A 16,770-nucleotide genomic window follows, 5' to 3' on the forward strand; every position below is an offset into this window, starting at 1 on the left:
ATACCAACCTTGGTATATGATAGAAAATACATTCTTTTAAAAATAATGTGTATTGTTTGTTTTGTTATTTTAAAAGTTATAGATGGTGAGTTGTAGAGAAATAAAATACATTCTTAAGCCACTTTTTTTAAAAAAAAATAAAGGCTATTATTCATACCTTAAAACAAAGTATTTACCTCTGGTCTTATATTGGCTAAGGTTTCAGAGGATTTCATAACCAACTAGTTCTTTTATTCTAAAAAAATAGAAGACCCAATTTTAAAGGTAAAAATGCCTTTAGTAATTTGAAATACATAAGTGAATTCGATAGTGTTTTTGGAAGAAAAAAAATTTTTTTTTTGGTTTGGTTTAGCAAAGCACAGAGCATATAGTACTGTTTTCTTCTTTCAGTTGTCAAAGGACTAGATTGTTCTATGATCATCAATGCCAGGATTGTTGCTGTCCTATTGGTGAGCTCAGTGGTGAAAGAACAAATAGTTTCTTGAATGTTAGTCTTTTACTGAAAAACACATAAAAATCTAAATTGGAATTATTTATAAATAGACTAAGATGTGACTTTGCATTATTTATTTAGATAGAATGGATATTTTAGTTTAAATATTGCTGTTTTATTTATTTGGCAAATATAAAGTACCACCTCTGCTTGCCCTGATCCTAGATATAAAGATAATTAGGATATCTTGAGACTCTCAGACTCATAGGGGGCAGGGTAAGTGGGAAGACAGGCAACCATATAGTGAGATAAGAGCTCTCACAGAGGTTTGTACGTGGCAAACCCAGAGCGAAAGCTATTCAATTGAGCTTTCTCACTTTATATCATTATTATCATACTCTTCCCATTCCTTTTTATATTAGAGAAATAGAGGTAAGAAAGTACATTTTCCCCAATAATTCTCAATATTGTCTTCTCACCCAAACCCTAAGTAGGAGCCAGAGTTTCAGAACCCTGAGAAACTCCCTCACCAACTTAAGGCTTCCTATTAGTGAGTCATCCCTGTCCAAAGAGCATTCTCTTTGGACACCTCAAATCAGGTAAGTTCAAAATAAATTACTGGACACAGAACTTTAATGAAAGTCTAAGGCGTTTAGATAACTGGCTGCCCTGACTTATTTAAGATCTTGAACAGACCTAACTCTAGATGTATTAACTCTGCATGTCAAACAGATATATTTTATTTCTTCTAAGGAAGGTTGAGCAGTAAAACCAGAGCGTTTTAGAATACATTAAAACTTTTTTTCCCCCCCCCTGGGGAATTCCTTGGCGGTCCAGTGGTTAGGACTCAGCGCTTTCACTGCTGGCCCGGGGTTCAGTCCCTGGTTGGGGAACTAAGATCTGCAAGCCATGCAGCATGGCCAAAAAAGAAAAAAAATTGTTCTTTTCTTATAAAAAAATCTAACATATGCAAAAGAAGAGAAAATAGAACAGTGAGCCCCCACATGCCCATCATTCACTTTCAATGATTGTCAAGATTTTGCCACACTTACTGTCAAAATGGTACATTTTTTTAGACGTCTACTCTACATTGGTTAAAAAAACAAAACATGCTTCAAAGGGCTTGAGTAGTCTTTGTTTTTTAATTGGTGTATAATTGCTTTATAATGTTGTGTTAGTTTCTGCTGTACAATGAAGTGAATCAGCTATATGTATACCTGTATCCCCTCCCTCTTGGACCTTCCTCCCACCCCCACCCCCCATCCCACCCATCTAGGTCATCACAGAGCACTGAGCTGAGCTTCCTGTGCTTCACAGCATGTTCCTAACCCAAGGAATATTGCCTCAATATTCTTTCTGGGTGTTAAGGTTGATGAGTTCACTGAAGTCAGCCAGAGAAGAAATGTATCTGAACAGAAAGATGAATTAGTGGTGAATTAGCACCAGTGGTGAATTAGCACCAGTCATAAAGGGAAGAGGAAATATAGGATCGTGTTCTAACAAATAAATATATATCAGGGTAGGCAAAAAGAGGATGCAAGAAAACAAGACAAAGGGAGTACCAGAATATACCTGGGAGAAACAGGGGGAAAATACATTGAAACCTACCACCAAATTCAAGGTATTTAATAAACCCAGGTAGGATTAAAAAAAGAAATTAGATTGAATGGTCCAGAAAACAGTAAATGTACAATAATAACTGGATTGAAAGGAAGCAAGAAACCTGCTTTTGGGTGGGGTGGAGTAGAGAGGGAGATAGAAGTAATCAGGAGGATTTATAGCGAATAAAAGAACTCAGTGTCAACACTTCAGTATGTAACATATCGTGTGTATATGTGTGTGTGCGTGTATTACACCTAATATGTAACAAAATGTACTGATACTTTGACCTCTTAAGTAGTTTTATCGTATTATTAAAAATTAAAGCCCACTTATATATCAGCCAGAACACCTCAGAGAAAGAGAATCCTTGGAATGAGATGGAGAAAATCAGAGTTTGTGTTCGAAAACGCCCTCTGGGCATGAGGGAGGTACGTCGTGGAGAAATTAATATTATTACTGTAGAAGACAAAGAAACTCTACTTGTTCATGAGAAGAAAGAAGCAGTTGACCTCACACAATATATTCTGCAGGTATGATGCTTTCCTTCTATGTTTGGAACTAACATTATCAAGTGTCAATTTTCTGTTTTTTGTTTGAGTAGCAGTACAAATTCTAAAATCCAGTTCTGGGTTTGGGTGCTGGCATTCATTCCTGATGTGACATTGCATTAAATCATTGATAAACCTTAGCCTTCATTTTTAAAAAATATAGCGCAGTGGGGGATACAAAAACGTAACTCCTCCACTCTTGTGCAATAGAGTTGCATCATTCAGTCACTTAACATGCTTTATGTGAACTTAATTACATATATTCAGTCAGAAAAGAGCGAATGAGGGAATAAAAAGAGTTTAAATAATGAACTGGTGGTAAGCAGGGCCAGTCACTGAGCGTATGCACCAGAGCGACTATGAGATAGTCACACAGTCTCAGTTCTCTCCTGTCTCTCACAGTGTGAACTTCTCATTCTGCTGAGTGCGAGTCTGGAGTTTAATGATGGAGGGTCTATTTTTGAGCAAAAAGACCCCAGATTGCCAGCCAACTGCTTATTTTGATTCTCACTTGTATTTGGGCCTAGGCTTAATTTGGTGGACATTGGGCTCCTGAACAGGCCACTTTGTACAAGGTAGATTGCAGTGAGTAAATATAACCCAGGGATGTGATTTTACATCGAACATGTAAGGAGTTAAATAAAACACTGTAGTTCAAACACATTAAAAAATGTTCACTCCCTGCCAGAATGATCATGATGAGTCCAAGGACAAAGTGTTTGATACTGAAAGGAATTTATTCCTAGCTGATAGGTACCCTTGCGATAATTCCTTCAGTCTCTATAAAAGCAGCAAACCCCAAAGATCGAAGATACCATAATTTAGGTACTCTTAAAATTATGAAGCAATTATGAATAATCTTAAACAGGGGATAATCCACCAGATGTTAAGATTTGGGAATTCAGAGTTTCTCTTATCTGAATCTTCCTCCCTGCATGTTCATATTATGTTCATTCTATTCTCTCTCTCGCTTCAAAACCCAGTGACTGGGAGTTCCTTGGTGGTCTAGTGGTTAGGATTTGGTGTTTTTCACTGCCGTGGCCTGGGTTCATTCCCTGGTCAGGGAACTGAGATCCTGCAAGCCACGTGGTGCACAAAAACAAAACAAAACCCAGTGACAGGTAGAAAGAAAAAAAAAAAAAGTGGTGAGTAATCTGGTGTGCAAGCAATTCACCTTAGTCAGCTGAGATATTACTCTACTGGAATAAATCCTTTAACACTGATGTCAAATTGTTAATACTCTCCCCTCTTTAACACTTGCATTGTTCTTTTTTTTCTTTGCTTACCAAAATTGGCTTTCACAGTAACATTCAAAGCAATCTACTGTGTCTTTCTATGGGCACTAAATTACTAGGCCACTGTATAACCAGCCCAGTCACTTTAACAGCCTTATTGATTGCTGGTCAATGCACAGTCTATTAGGTCTGGGTGGGAGGTATTTATATTGAAGATGGTCCAGATGACCAATTAGTTGTAATACTATCCAGTTCCATGGCTACTTATAGCCATGGTAATAGCCCTATCCAATCACCATCTACCCAAGACTGTCTTAATGATGCTTCTGTCGCAGTAATTCCCTCAAGGAGGCATCATCTTATCTTTTGTATTTTTCCATTATCCCAAAACACAATAACCTTACTTCTTTGTCATTGCCATTGGTCAATACTTATTGAATACCCATAGGTTCCTTAGCACTTTCTCTGCTGTTTGAACTTTGGACCTTCGCTCTCATAGGTCAAAGTCCTTACCTGTCAATGCTTATAATATATGTGTTGAGAGGCCTTTTTTCTCCCCCTTTTTCTTAAGTAGAAAGAAGAAAAGGGAGGTTCATAGCAAACATAGCAAATAAATATTGATACTAGATTCTTTGGGTTTTATTTTTAAACTTATTCAGGAATTCAAATAGGTTTATGTGTCCTTTAATTAAACATCTTACCCTTTCAAATCTTCTTTTGTTACTTATGTGATCATATACATATAGTGTGCTGTCCTACTTACCATTAAATTTTAGGATATCAACGTAATAAGTGAAAAAACAAGGAGACATATCTGTATGTGTTTCATTCCAATTTCTTAAAGAAAAAAATATATAGAGAGAGAAAAAAAGATGGTACTGAAATATATCAAAGTCAATAGTGGCCATCTCTAGTAGTAGTAAGATTTACAGATAATTTGCTTTTCTTATCTGTTGTTATCCATGTTTAAAATCTTTTTATGCAATCAGCAGTGTTACTCTTATAAAAAAAAAAGTAAGAACTTTTGAATAGGATAGATTTACCTATTTCAAAATCAAAACGGTATGCAATGAAGAGTGTCTCTAGTCCCATTTCCTCCTTGAAGACAACCAGTATTACTTAAGTGTTTTTTTCCAGAGATATTCTCTAAAGACACTAATAACTTTTTTAAAAACTTCTTTAAAAAATAAACTATGCAACTCTGATCATATCAAAGCTGAAGTGAGTTCTTTTTTTTTTTTTGACTGCGCTGCACTGCTTGCAGGATCTCAATTCCCTGACCAGGGATTGAACCCAGGCCACGGCAGTGAAAGTCCAAATCCTAACCAGTAGGCCACCAGGGAACTGCCTAAAGTGAATGTTAATCCAGCTTCATTGATAAAATATGATCAAATGAAAGCATATGTGATGCACATGAATTATAATAGTAATCTTGTATGTTTACATATCTTTCATGAAAGATTCATACAAAATTACTGGGAAAATCAGTACTTAAATCCTATTGGACGGAAAGATACTCATTCCTTTAGTCAATACATGCTTTCAAAGGTGTTTACTCAAGAGCACTTATAGAAAGAGAAGAATAGCCATATACTCACGAAATAAAAGAAAACCCCCCAAAAATGTATATCCACATTTACTTCCGTTCATTTTTTTATTTTCCTGAGAAATGCCAAAAGTGCTTTTGACTTCGTACTTAACTATAAAAACCTACAGTGATATTTGAGCAAAGAATGGATTTGTCTCCTTGCTTAAAGACCAGTTATGAGTTAGATATAAATCATGTCCATTAAAGTCAGATTTTAGAAATATATTTTACTCTTTATTATTGCCATTTTCAAGCTTAATCAAAAGTATAATGAACCCCCATCTACCTATGATCGAGCTAAAACAGAAACATTTAACTGTTCTTAAAATCAATCATATTTTTCAGAGCACTAAATGTTCACAGATCTCTTTATTATGCTGCACAGATCCATTTTTTTTCTCAATTCCTAACTTTTGGAGATTTTTTATTCTTTCTTTCTTTTTTTTGGTCATGCCGTGTGGCTTGCGGGATCTTAATTCCCTGACTGGGGATTGAACCTGTGCCCCCTGCAGTAGAAGCGTGGAGTCCTAGCCACTGGACCTCCAGAAAATTCCCTGGAAATTTTTTCTAATTGATAAATTTGACTTTGTGGACCCAATTTCTTTTCAGATGACCTAACAAATTTCCATTCTAATGTAATGGTACAGGAAACAGAATTGAATTTGGGGTACAGTGACCCACGACAAATTGGATCAAGTCCACTTTTCCAGACTTGCCCATAAAATTTTTTCTTAACTGAATATTTAGAGCAGGCCCAGAAGGTAGCAGAAGATAGGGCCTCATCTCTCATTCATTATGTGTAGACTGCCATTATTATGCTACAGTCACACTTGAAATTATTAGGATTTCTTACTCAGATATAGTTGGGCTGCCAACATAGTGATCCTCTAAATTATGGAAATTATTACGGCTGCTGAAGTAATGCTTTCCAGACCCAATTTAATGGGATTTCCTATCTCTTTCAGATTACCATGGTTTTTCATTTGGGAGTCATCTTGGACTCCTTTCTCTCCCCAGATATCACAACCAGTCATTGCCAAATTTCTTATGCATCCATTTCCTTTTTATTTCCATTGTCATTGTCTAATTTAGACCCTTCTTAACCTCACCACTGAATTACTAGTGTTCCTGTTTCCAATCCAGTCACAGTATTAAGCCAGATTAGTCTTCCAATAAAATGGCTCAGGTCATCCCTCTCCTTTGCACAGTTTTTTGTCTTTCCACTTTTACTGAATTAAATATAAGCATTCTACCCCTTCCCTTAAGGCTGGTGCCCCAAGACCCCTACAACATAGTCCTAACTCATTATTCTCACCTTCTATTTCACTTTTCTACCTGCCAAGATCCTATATGTCAAACACATTGAATCCTCCCTGTCCCCTAAAGATTCTTTGTGCTTTCCTGCTTTGACTCTTTGCTCATGTTTCCCCTGTGCGCAGAATACCTTCCCTGCCTCAGTCCCTACCTCTTAAATTCCTCTTCTTCCCCCATGGCCCATTCTTAGTACAAGCTTTTTCAGAATGTCTTTCCCAATCAGAGAGATTATGTTTTTCTTTTGAATTCCACATGTGCTTTATCTCTCAAATTTTTTCTACCTTGTGGTCATTTGTATACTTGTCCGGATTAACATCTTTAGGTTGTGGAGTAGGGTAATGGTAGGGTAATGTCTGTTTCTTTGGGCCCCTTGAAGTGCCTACTGCAATATACATGCTACCAGCTGAGCAATAAATATTTATGGAATTATAAATTAAGCTATGTAACCTATGGAATAAAGATCTTCCTCTAGAATTCCCCCCAAATTTCAAATATGCTGGCTCTAGGTGGGCTATGAGGATAATTTCCATAGAATTCAGTTCCTCTCCTAGACCTAAGGAAGATTGGCTCACTGTTGGACTCTTTAATTTACTTCCCTTAAGAGAGAACAAAAATTGTGTGGTTTAGTTTTTACATTGTGAGAACATGTCTACAGAGATTTCAAGTAAAAGAAGGCCCTGTCATTCGACAGTTAATGATTGCTTATTATCTCTAAGTTTGTCGTGGACAATTACTATTAGTTAAAAATGTATTTGCACTGTTATCGTGTGTTAACTAGAATAGTGATGAAGAAAATCAAGAAAGTGTCTCTTTCTATAAAAACCAAATTTCTTTTTCAGCATGTTTTTTATTTTGATGAAGTCTTTGATGAGGCGTGCACCAATCAAGATGTATACATGAAAACTACTCACCCACTCATTCAGCATATTTTCAATGGGTACGATAGATATTATTTGCTCCTCCTGCCTTTTATTTTCTATTTTCCATAAATTTTATTTCTTTATAAATGTTACTTATGTTTTTCAGTTATTTTGAATTAAACATGAAATTGTGTTTTGACCTAATGAATTTAAATTAGACTCTTCTGGAAAATTCAGTGTCTCTATTTATAGGATTCACAAAGCATTTAGAAATATTCAGCAAAATTTCCATTTATACTGAAGATATTGATTCTCTGTGCTTAGTGGAAAAATATAAGCTGTCAACAATATATATATATATTTTTTTTTTTTTTCCTAATTTTTTTGGTTGCACCGGGTCTTAGTTGCGGCAGGCAGCCTCCTTAGTTGCAGCTCACTGGCTCGTTAGTTGCAGCACATGGACTCCTTATTTGCGGCATGCGAACTCTTAGTTATGGCATGCACATGGGATCTAGTTCCCTGACCAGGGGTTGAACCTGGGCCCCCTGCATTGGGAGCACAGAGTTTTATCCACTGCACCACCAGGGAAGTCCCTGTCAACAATATTATTTTATCAAAGTCCTCAGAATAAGAAGGTGTAAGTGGTTGTAGTTAGTCTGAACTTTTGATAATAGGAATTATGTATTCTAGCTATAGTTTCATTTTAATTTTAAAATAATTATTCACACATAAACATTAAATGGGACAGAGTAGGTACTAGGGGCCTCTGTTGTATATTTAAAATGTAGTCAGGTACAGGTAGAAAATGTTGAACAGTCTGCTAGAGTAACTGATTTCAGAGTATTTTTACTTTTATTTTTTAAAATAACTTTTATAACTTAAAAAAGTTGAGGTATAATTTACATACATTAAGATGCACAGATCTTAAGAAGTACTCAGGTTTGATGAGTTTTGATAGTTGCATGTATCCAAGTAACCAATACCTGGAACAAGATATAGAACATTTCTATCGCCCCAGAAAGTTCTCATGTGTCCCTTTTTAGTTAATCCTCCCACCTTCACCCCCAGGTCTTATATAACCACTGACTTGCTTTCTGTCACTATAGATTAGTTTTGCCTGTTCTAGAATGTCATAGAAACAGAATCATTACAATATATATCTTATGCCTGGCTCCTTTTGCATAGCATAATGATGGTTTTTTTTTATAAATTTATTTTTATTTATTTTTGGCTGCATTGGGTCTTCATTGCTGCGCGGAGGCTTTCTCTAGTTGCAGCGAGTGAGGGCTACTCTTTGTTGCAGTGCACGGGCTTCTCATTGCAGTGGCTTCTCTTCTCTAGGGCTTCCCCTAGAGCATGGGCTCTAGGCTCACAGGATTCAGTAGTTGTGGCACACGGGCTTCAGTAGTTGTGGCACACGGGCTTAGTTGCTCCACGGCATGTGGGATCTTCCCGGACCAGGGCTCGAACCCGTGTCCCCTGCATTGGCAGGCGGATTCTTAACCACTGAACCACCAGGGAAGTCCCTAATTTTTTTTTTTAATTTTTATTTATTTTTGGCTGTGTTGGGTCTTCATTGCTGCCCTCTGGCTTTCTTTAGTTGCAGCGGGAGAGGTCTACTCTTCGTTGTAGTGCGTGGGCTTCTCATTGCGGTGGCTTCTCTTTTTGCAGCGCGTGGGCTCTAGGGCACACGGGCTTCAGTAGTTGTGGCTCGTGGGCTCTAAAGTTCAGGCTCAGTAGTTGTGGCGCACAGGCTTAGTTGCTCTATGGCATGTGGGATCTTCCTGGACCAGGGATCAAACCCACGTCCCCTACATTGGCAGGCGGATTCTTAACCACTGCGCCACCAGGGAAATCCCTGTGTTGTCTTTATTGTTGTTGTGTAGAAGTTACTTTTTTTTTTTCCATGAGCAGGTTAAACTGAAGTCTCTGGGGACTTCCCTGCTGGTCCAGTGGGTAAGACTCCACACTTGCAACAGCGGGAGCCTGGGTTCGATCCCTGCTCGGGGAACTAGATCCTGTACACATGCTGCAGCTAAGAGTTTGCATGCCACAACTAAGAGTTTGCACGGCGCAACTAAGAAGACCGCATGCCACAACTAAGAAGTCCACATGCTGCAACTAAGAAGTCTGCATGCCACAAGTAAAAGATCCCTCATGCCGCAACTAAGGCCCAGTGCAGCCAAAATAAATTAATTAATTAAAATAAATGTTTTAAAAAAGTGAAATCTCTTTCAGGTTCAATTCCTATGCACCAAATTTAGGGAGTGCTTTTTTAGAGAGCAAGTTTCTAAAATAAGTTAGAATGTTAAGACATTAGTAAAAAGAGAATTGCAAGTTAGGTGAAATTATTAGGTTCTTGTAAAGTGTAATAAGAGCTTTCTTCATCTTTTTTTTTTAGAAGTTCATCACGAAAATGTTCAGAAGATAAGGTGGATATTATTCTTTATTATTCTCATTTTGCTAGCTCTTCTTCAGTGTGTTCAAATTTTCCTCTTGTAATTCTTTTCCTAACTGTGTCTGCCAGTGTATTCAAGTGCCCACACTGCTGAGAGCCATGGTTTAAAACACAAGGAGTAAACCGGTCTCTGCTTCTTAACAGCTTAAATCTGATTAGCTCCCATCTCTTGATTCTCACACTTCCATGGTTACTTTGCTCTTGTCATATCATTCTTTCTTTGGTTTCTATCTGGCTTCATGTCCTTCTATGTATTCTTCTCTCTGCCCACCTCCAGCCTCCCTCCCCTGTGTCCATACATAGAATTTTTTTCTTGCTGCAAGTAGCTACTTTTATCATTAATCCATGTGATTCCTTTTCAATAGTCTGCAATAGCTACTGACTGCATAACGTTATGTTCACTCTCTACTTAGTACTACATAGTACTAGGGCTACATAGTACGTAGGACCTCACAGTACTCAGGTGATCTTGGCCTCATCTCCTCCTAAAACATACTTTGGCTGGCAGGTTGGCCTCCCAACTCTTCTGTCCATCTCTTATTTTGCATTTTTTCACACTCATACAGGTTGTGTGTACATGCACGTATCCACATGCAAGAATAGTGACTCCCACTTAGAATCATAGGACATCAGGGCTAGAAGGGATCTTGGAAATCAAGTAGTCCAGTAACTTATCAATGAAAGTGAAAACTGAGGCCCTAAGATCTCTTTTCTGAGTCCTTCAAATATTTTACTTAAGTTGATTTTACCTCTGTCTAAACTTCCTTAGTATTCATATGAGTGGTCACTACCATCCTGTTTATCGTATGATCTTCTATTATTTATTGTATTTAATTCTCAATTACTTCTTTCACCAAACTTATCTTTCAGGATTAACACAATTTTTTTTTTCTCTAGGATCCTCTAAAGCACCTAACATGAGGTCTTTGTTTCCTTATTTTCTAGAGTTGTCTTATGGTCTTACCAGTTCCATAAAAAATTCCTAGTAAAAAAATCTCACGTACTGCTTTGAGAATTTTTTTCCTCTTCCCTTGTTTTTATGATGTAAAGCCCTCTTCTCCTTAAAGGGCTCTATATTTTCTAGCTGAATTTTGTTAAGGATTCTTTTTCCACCTGACTTTTGTCATTTAAAAATCTGTGTGTAGGGCTCCCCTGGTGGCGCAGTGGTTGAGAGTCCGCCTGCTGATGCAGGGGACACGGGTTCGTACCCCGGTCCAGTAGGATCCCACATGCCGCGGAGCGGCTGGGCCTGTGCGTCCGGAGCCTGTGCTCCGCAACGGGAGAGGCCACAGCAGTGAGAAGCCCGCATACCACCAAAAAAAAAAAAATCTGTGTGTAGATTAGCATTTCTCTTAATATTTAAAAGTAAATACAAATGATTCTTCCCCCAGAGGCAATGCCACTTGCTTCGCATATGGACAGACAGGTGCCGGAAAGACCTATACCATGATAGGAACTCATCAGAACCCAGGACTGTATGCTCTGGCTGCCAAAGATATCTTCAGACAACTAGAAGTGTCCCAGCCAAGAAGGCACTGTTTTGTGTGGATCAGCTTCTATGAAATCTACTGTGGACAGCTTTATGACCTCCTAAATAGAAGAAAAAGGTATTGGATATGAGTAGGAAACTGTAAATCTGTTCTTTATTGTTTTAAGCCAGAGTCCCACTGAATCATGGGATTTAATCAGAGGCTTTGATAGACTAATGCCCTTTTGTGAAATGAGAGTCTCCTGAATCAGATGCATATTTTTTCCAAACTGTCAGTTCAGCTAAAGAAGAATATAAACTAGCCTTCCATTAGTATTTTTTAAGTGATCAATATCCTAATGCTCATCAAAAAAACTATATCCCTTTTATTTTGGTCTGTGAAAAAGATTATAATTTCAGGAAGTCAGGAAAGCAACATATACTTAAATCCCTTCCTATTCTTTTGACCTATTGTTGCACTGGAAGAACTATAATGTTTCCCACTTCCTCTTGTTTTTCTTATCAATAATCTTAGGGTAAACTTAATGATAGTTTTCTGATATCAGTAAAAAGAAAAGAAAATCTTTTCTTCACATTAACTCTTATAAGGCTTAACCTATTGCCCTTGCCACATAATACAATACTTTGGAAATGTATTTCATTCAGTAACTGATTTTAAATCCCTATTGTATTTTTCTGGCATAAAGTTTTGTTTAGGTTGAAACAGATGATTTTAACTGAGTAGGAGGCCACAAAGTTGTGGAGGTATCAACTGACTGGGAGAACAGGGAGGAGAGAGAGGGAACAGGGGAAGTGGAAGGAAAAGAGGTTGTCAGGACAGAATTAACCAGACCTGAGACATGTTGGGAGCAGCCACACCAGGTGAAGAGGAGTGAGTTGAGGCTGAGCATGGTGGAAATCTGGGGAAACCAAATCAGTGAAAGAGACTAGCCCCCAGCAAAGATATCTAAGCCTCTACAGAGCTGTCCAAAAGGTCGTGCAAGTTTCGTGTGCTCCAGGAAAGCACTGGAATGGGGAGTAGGGGTGGAGGAGCAGCTCCGGTTCGTGGAGAGCATTGATAGGGCGGCCCCCGTCATAGAGGGGCACTAGAGTATTGAGTAGCATAACTGGAGAAGTCACCGGAGTGGGCTTAGGCAGGCCACCATCTTATGGACTATTTCAACAAAAGGGACCTTCAGTATGCCACAATTCAGAGAATGTACAGGTGTTGGGGGTTCAGTCATGACACAATTGCCAGATAAAGAAGGGTGCTACTTTGGGGTTGCTTTGGGGAAGACTTGCTTTTCTTTTCTACTCTCTCTGTGTTGGTTTTGAAGCCTCAAGTTAGCTCCATCACAGCTTCTCTTTCAAGCCTCAATACCCTTATTAGGAGCCCTTTCCAGTCAGAATGGCCAGTTAGCATGAAAATAAAAGAATGGCCAGTTAGCATGAAAATAAAAGCCACTGTTGTGTGTGTGTGTGTGTGTGTGTGTGTGCGCGCGCGCGTGTGTGTGTGTGTGCGCGCACGCGCGCGCGCGTTTTGTTTCTTTGTGTGAAGGGACAGTCAGGATATCCAGCTGTTTTCAAGTGCAGTTCTTTAATGAATGACCCCAATATACTGTCCTGTTATTTCTACATTCTTTAATTATAGCCAAGGGGATGGGAATATGCTAACTCCTGGGTTTAAAGCTTCTCTAGGGCTCACTAGGAAATACCCACACTTATTCTCCAAGTGTCTTGAGCTGTGGGATTTTTTTTTTTTATGTCTCTGGTTAATTGGCTAATATCTCTTTATTTCCTGCTTTTCTGAGACTTCTGAAATGTCCTGCTCCATTGATAATACTCTTTCTTGTTTGCCTAGAGCTGTTATGACTTATCCTGTTGTTTTTAAAATAAAATATATTTTCTATAAGAGGTGCTTTGTCAAAGGTAGATAGAAGTATATGTGCTCAGTCTACCTCTTAAACTAGAAACCAAAGTTTAAAGATCTTAAAATTAACTCTTTAAAGTAGAAGATAAGTTGTCTTTATCTTTGCATAAAAAGTGATAAAAATATACTTCTTTCTTCTATGATTTAAAAATACAGCAGTGCATTTTAGGCTATTCATTAGGAACTTTTCTGGGGCCTGGGAAGTATGTTCAGGAGTGATGTGAAGGCTCTGAAAGCTAGATCTTTTTTTTATTCCAGAAGCCTAACTGTTCCAATAGAGTTGTCTTCTGAGAGATCAAGGGCATTGGTGAGGCTATTTTCCTATCCTTCTGTAAAAATTTGGAAACTTGGGGTAAGGTTTAGATGGAGAAAAAAATTTTTTGAGAAAATCTTTTTTTGGCTGTGAAGTGAAACTCCATTATTTTATTTTACTTTTATTTTATTTGGCAATCAGTATCTTATTAAGGGAGAAAATAATCTTAGAGTCTTTGATAGATTCAATACATGCCCCTTGGTGGATCTGGTTCAGTGATGATGGTAGACCGTAACCATTCATTTTGTTACACGCAGGCCTGAGACTTTCAGGTGCAAAGCCAGCTCTTCCTTGCTTCCTTAGAAAATGTATCAGGACTCCTTATGTTGCAAGTATTTAGTAAAATAAGACCCCACTCTTACTGGCTTATGTATTTAGGGAAGCCATTGGCTCGTATAACTAGAAAGCCTAGAGGACAGTCAAGCCTTAGGGTCTTTATACTCTAGCAGTTCAGTGATGTTATAGAGACCCGATTTCTTTGCATCTCTCTGCTCTACCTTCCATTGTATTAGCATCATTCCAAAACTGTCTCTTTTGTGGATGTAGAATGGCTGCCACTGCTCCCAGGGCCACATGCTTTCACTTCTAGAGAGAAAAAGAGAGCACCTAACAACCAGAGACTAGGACTTTATTTTGATGGGACCAGCGAAGATCCCATATCCACTCCTGAACCAATCACTGTAGCCAGGAATACACCATCCATTGATTGGCATAGGTCTGGCTTAAATGCTCATTCTATTCATTGTAGCCAAAGATGCTGATTTGTTTAAAACAATCAAAGACTGCCTCTGAAGCCTGGGGCTGGAATCAGGAGGTGTGGGGGGTGGTGAGGAGAATGCATATCGATCCCACACAAACAGCAAAACTGCTACTTAATGGGGAGTGGTGGGTTGGGTTCTGGGGAGTCTGTTACTGAAGCTCTGCCAAACCAACCATGTTCTTGCATCCACAGGCTCTTTGCAAGAGAAGATAGCAAGCATGTGGTACAGATAGTGGGACTGCGAGAACTTCAGGTGGATAGTGTGGAGCTTCTCTTAGAGGTAATTCTTCCTCCTTTACTACCCCACTGTAGCAGCTTAAGTACCAGGGAAGACTTCATTTTGCTATCTCCTAAATATAATGGACTCAGGTTTAGGCAAAGGGCGATGACAAACATACCATTTCACACTTATAAAATATGAATCCTCCTCTGAGAGGTTGGCTCCTTTCTCTACAAGGTTGTTGTCTCAGTGCCTTGATAGTGGGAAGTAAGGCATGTGGGAGAGCCTAATGCATGAGAGGATACTTTTGAGCCAGTTTCAAAAGCTGCTAATGTGTATTTTTATGGTAGTGGGCTCTGGTAAAGGCTGCTGGAGAGAAATATTCTATTTTCAATAAAAATTTTAATGGGTAATACCTTCACATGGATTCAAAATTCAGAAAGTACAATGAAAATATTCCTTCCATTCCCTTTTCCTGAGGCAACTAATATATTTTTTAGTTTTTTGTGTATCATTCCAAAGGTATTTTAAAATCTGCTTTTTTCACCCTTTTAAAATATGTAATTTAGTGATTTTTTTTTTAGTATTTTCAGAAAGTTGTACAGCTATCACCACTATCAAATTCCAGAACATTTTCATCACACCAAAATGAAACCCTGTACCATTAACAGTTACTCTTTATTTCCCCTGTGCCTGGTGCCTGACAACCACTAATTTCTATCTCTTTGGATTTACCTATTCTGGCCATATCATATAAATGTAATCACACAATATGCAACATTTTGTCTCTGCATTCTTTCACTTAGCATAATGTTTCCAAGGTTCATCCATGTTGTTGAATGTATCAGTATTTCATTCCTTTTTATGGCGGAATAATATTCTGTTGTATGTATATACCATATTTTATTCATCAGTTGATGGGCATGTGGGTTGTTTCAACCTTTTGGCTATTATGAATAATGCTATGAACATTCAGGTACAGGTTTTTGTATGGACGTACGTTTTCAGTTTTCTTGAGTATATGCCTAGGAGTGGAATTGCTGAGTCACTTTTTGGGGAACTGCCAAACTGTTTTCTAAAGTGGCTGCACCATTTTATATTCCCACCAGCAATGTATGAAGATGGGTATTATTTTAAAAGCTCCCAAGGTTATTCTAACATGCAGCCATCATAGTCATGCTAGTATATCCAACAAGCCTGGCTAGAGTCAAAGGGAGAGGGCTCGAAGGACAGGCTGGGTACTTGACAATACCCACCTTTAGAACAGCTTCACAGTACATCCCTCCAGGGACTTGGGTGTGTGAAATGGTGAGGTGACCCACCATTAATACGTGTCTTTTTCTAACAGTTTCTTTTTTTTTTGCGGTACGCGGGCCTCTCACTGTTGTGGCCTCTCCCGTTGCGGAGCACAGGCTCCGGATGCGCAGGCCCAGCGGCCATGGCTCACGGGCCCAGCCGCTCCTCGGCATGTGGGATATTCCCGGACCGGGGCACAAGCCCATGTCCCCTGCATCGGCAGGCGGACTCTCAACCACTGCGCCACCAGGGAAGCCCTCTAACAGTTTCTTTTTCTTGGGACAAATAGGTAAATTTTGTTTAAGGGCTGGAACCTTGTATTTATGTGATTATCAGATTCCTGAATCCTGGTACCCAAAATCCAAGGATGGCACCTTAGTGTGGCTGTTCTAGGCAGGCACCTAAGAGCCCCTTTCTAGTGACTGCAAAGGCAGGCACAGAACAAAGGTGTGTGGGACATGTTGAAGGGTTCTTCCGAGGCTGTTGACCATTCTTAACCTGTCCAGAGCTCCCTCCACTGCAGAGTCCTGAGGAAATTGTTTCTTACACACCTATTCCCTGTGGTCCTCTTGCCGTTACCTCCCCTAGTCGTTCCTTCATTTGGCTGGGAGTTTCAGGAGAGTTGGTCCTCATGATGCTGTTGTCCTTGGAAATTAGACCAATTGAATGGGAAAGGATCAAACACTAAAAAGAAGTCCCTTTTCCTTGGCTATGGGTCATGACTATGTTAGTGGGCAAGCTGGTG

At 38.8% G+C, this 16,770-nt stretch overlaps 1 protein-coding gene across 8 annotated transcripts in view; it reads left to right on the forward strand.

Moving 5' to 3' along the window:
* Positions 1-16,770, forward strand: part of KIF24 (kinesin family member 24) — a 60,088-nt gene that overhangs the window by 20,511 nt on the left and 22,807 nt on the right. For 3 of the 8 annotated variants that reach the window (XM_027088961.1, XM_027088962.1, XM_027088963.1), the window contains exons 3-6: positions 2,376-2,565; positions 7,560-7,657; positions 11,430-11,645; positions 14,702-14,789. In XM_027088961.1, the coding sequence (XP_026944762.1) occupies positions 2,376-2,565; positions 7,560-7,657; positions 11,430-11,645; positions 14,702-14,789 (592 nt within the window). Of the gene's footprint in view, positions 1-924; positions 1,033-2,375; positions 2,566-7,559; positions 7,658-9,981; positions 10,013-11,429; positions 11,646-14,701; positions 14,790-16,770 lie in introns of those variants that run through there. The other 5 variants (XM_027088958.1, XM_027088960.1, XM_027088959.1 and 2 more) reach the window with 3 other exon arrangements.

Source organism: Aethalodelphis obliquidens, unplaced genomic scaffold, assembly GCF_003676395.1.
Source record: "Aethalodelphis obliquidens isolate GAN/ISIS:26980383/991018 unplaced genomic scaffold, ASM367639v1 scaffold64, whole genome shotgun sequence".
Classification (NCBI taxonomy): Eukaryota; Metazoa; Chordata; class Mammalia; order Artiodactyla; family Delphinidae; genus Aethalodelphis; species Aethalodelphis obliquidens.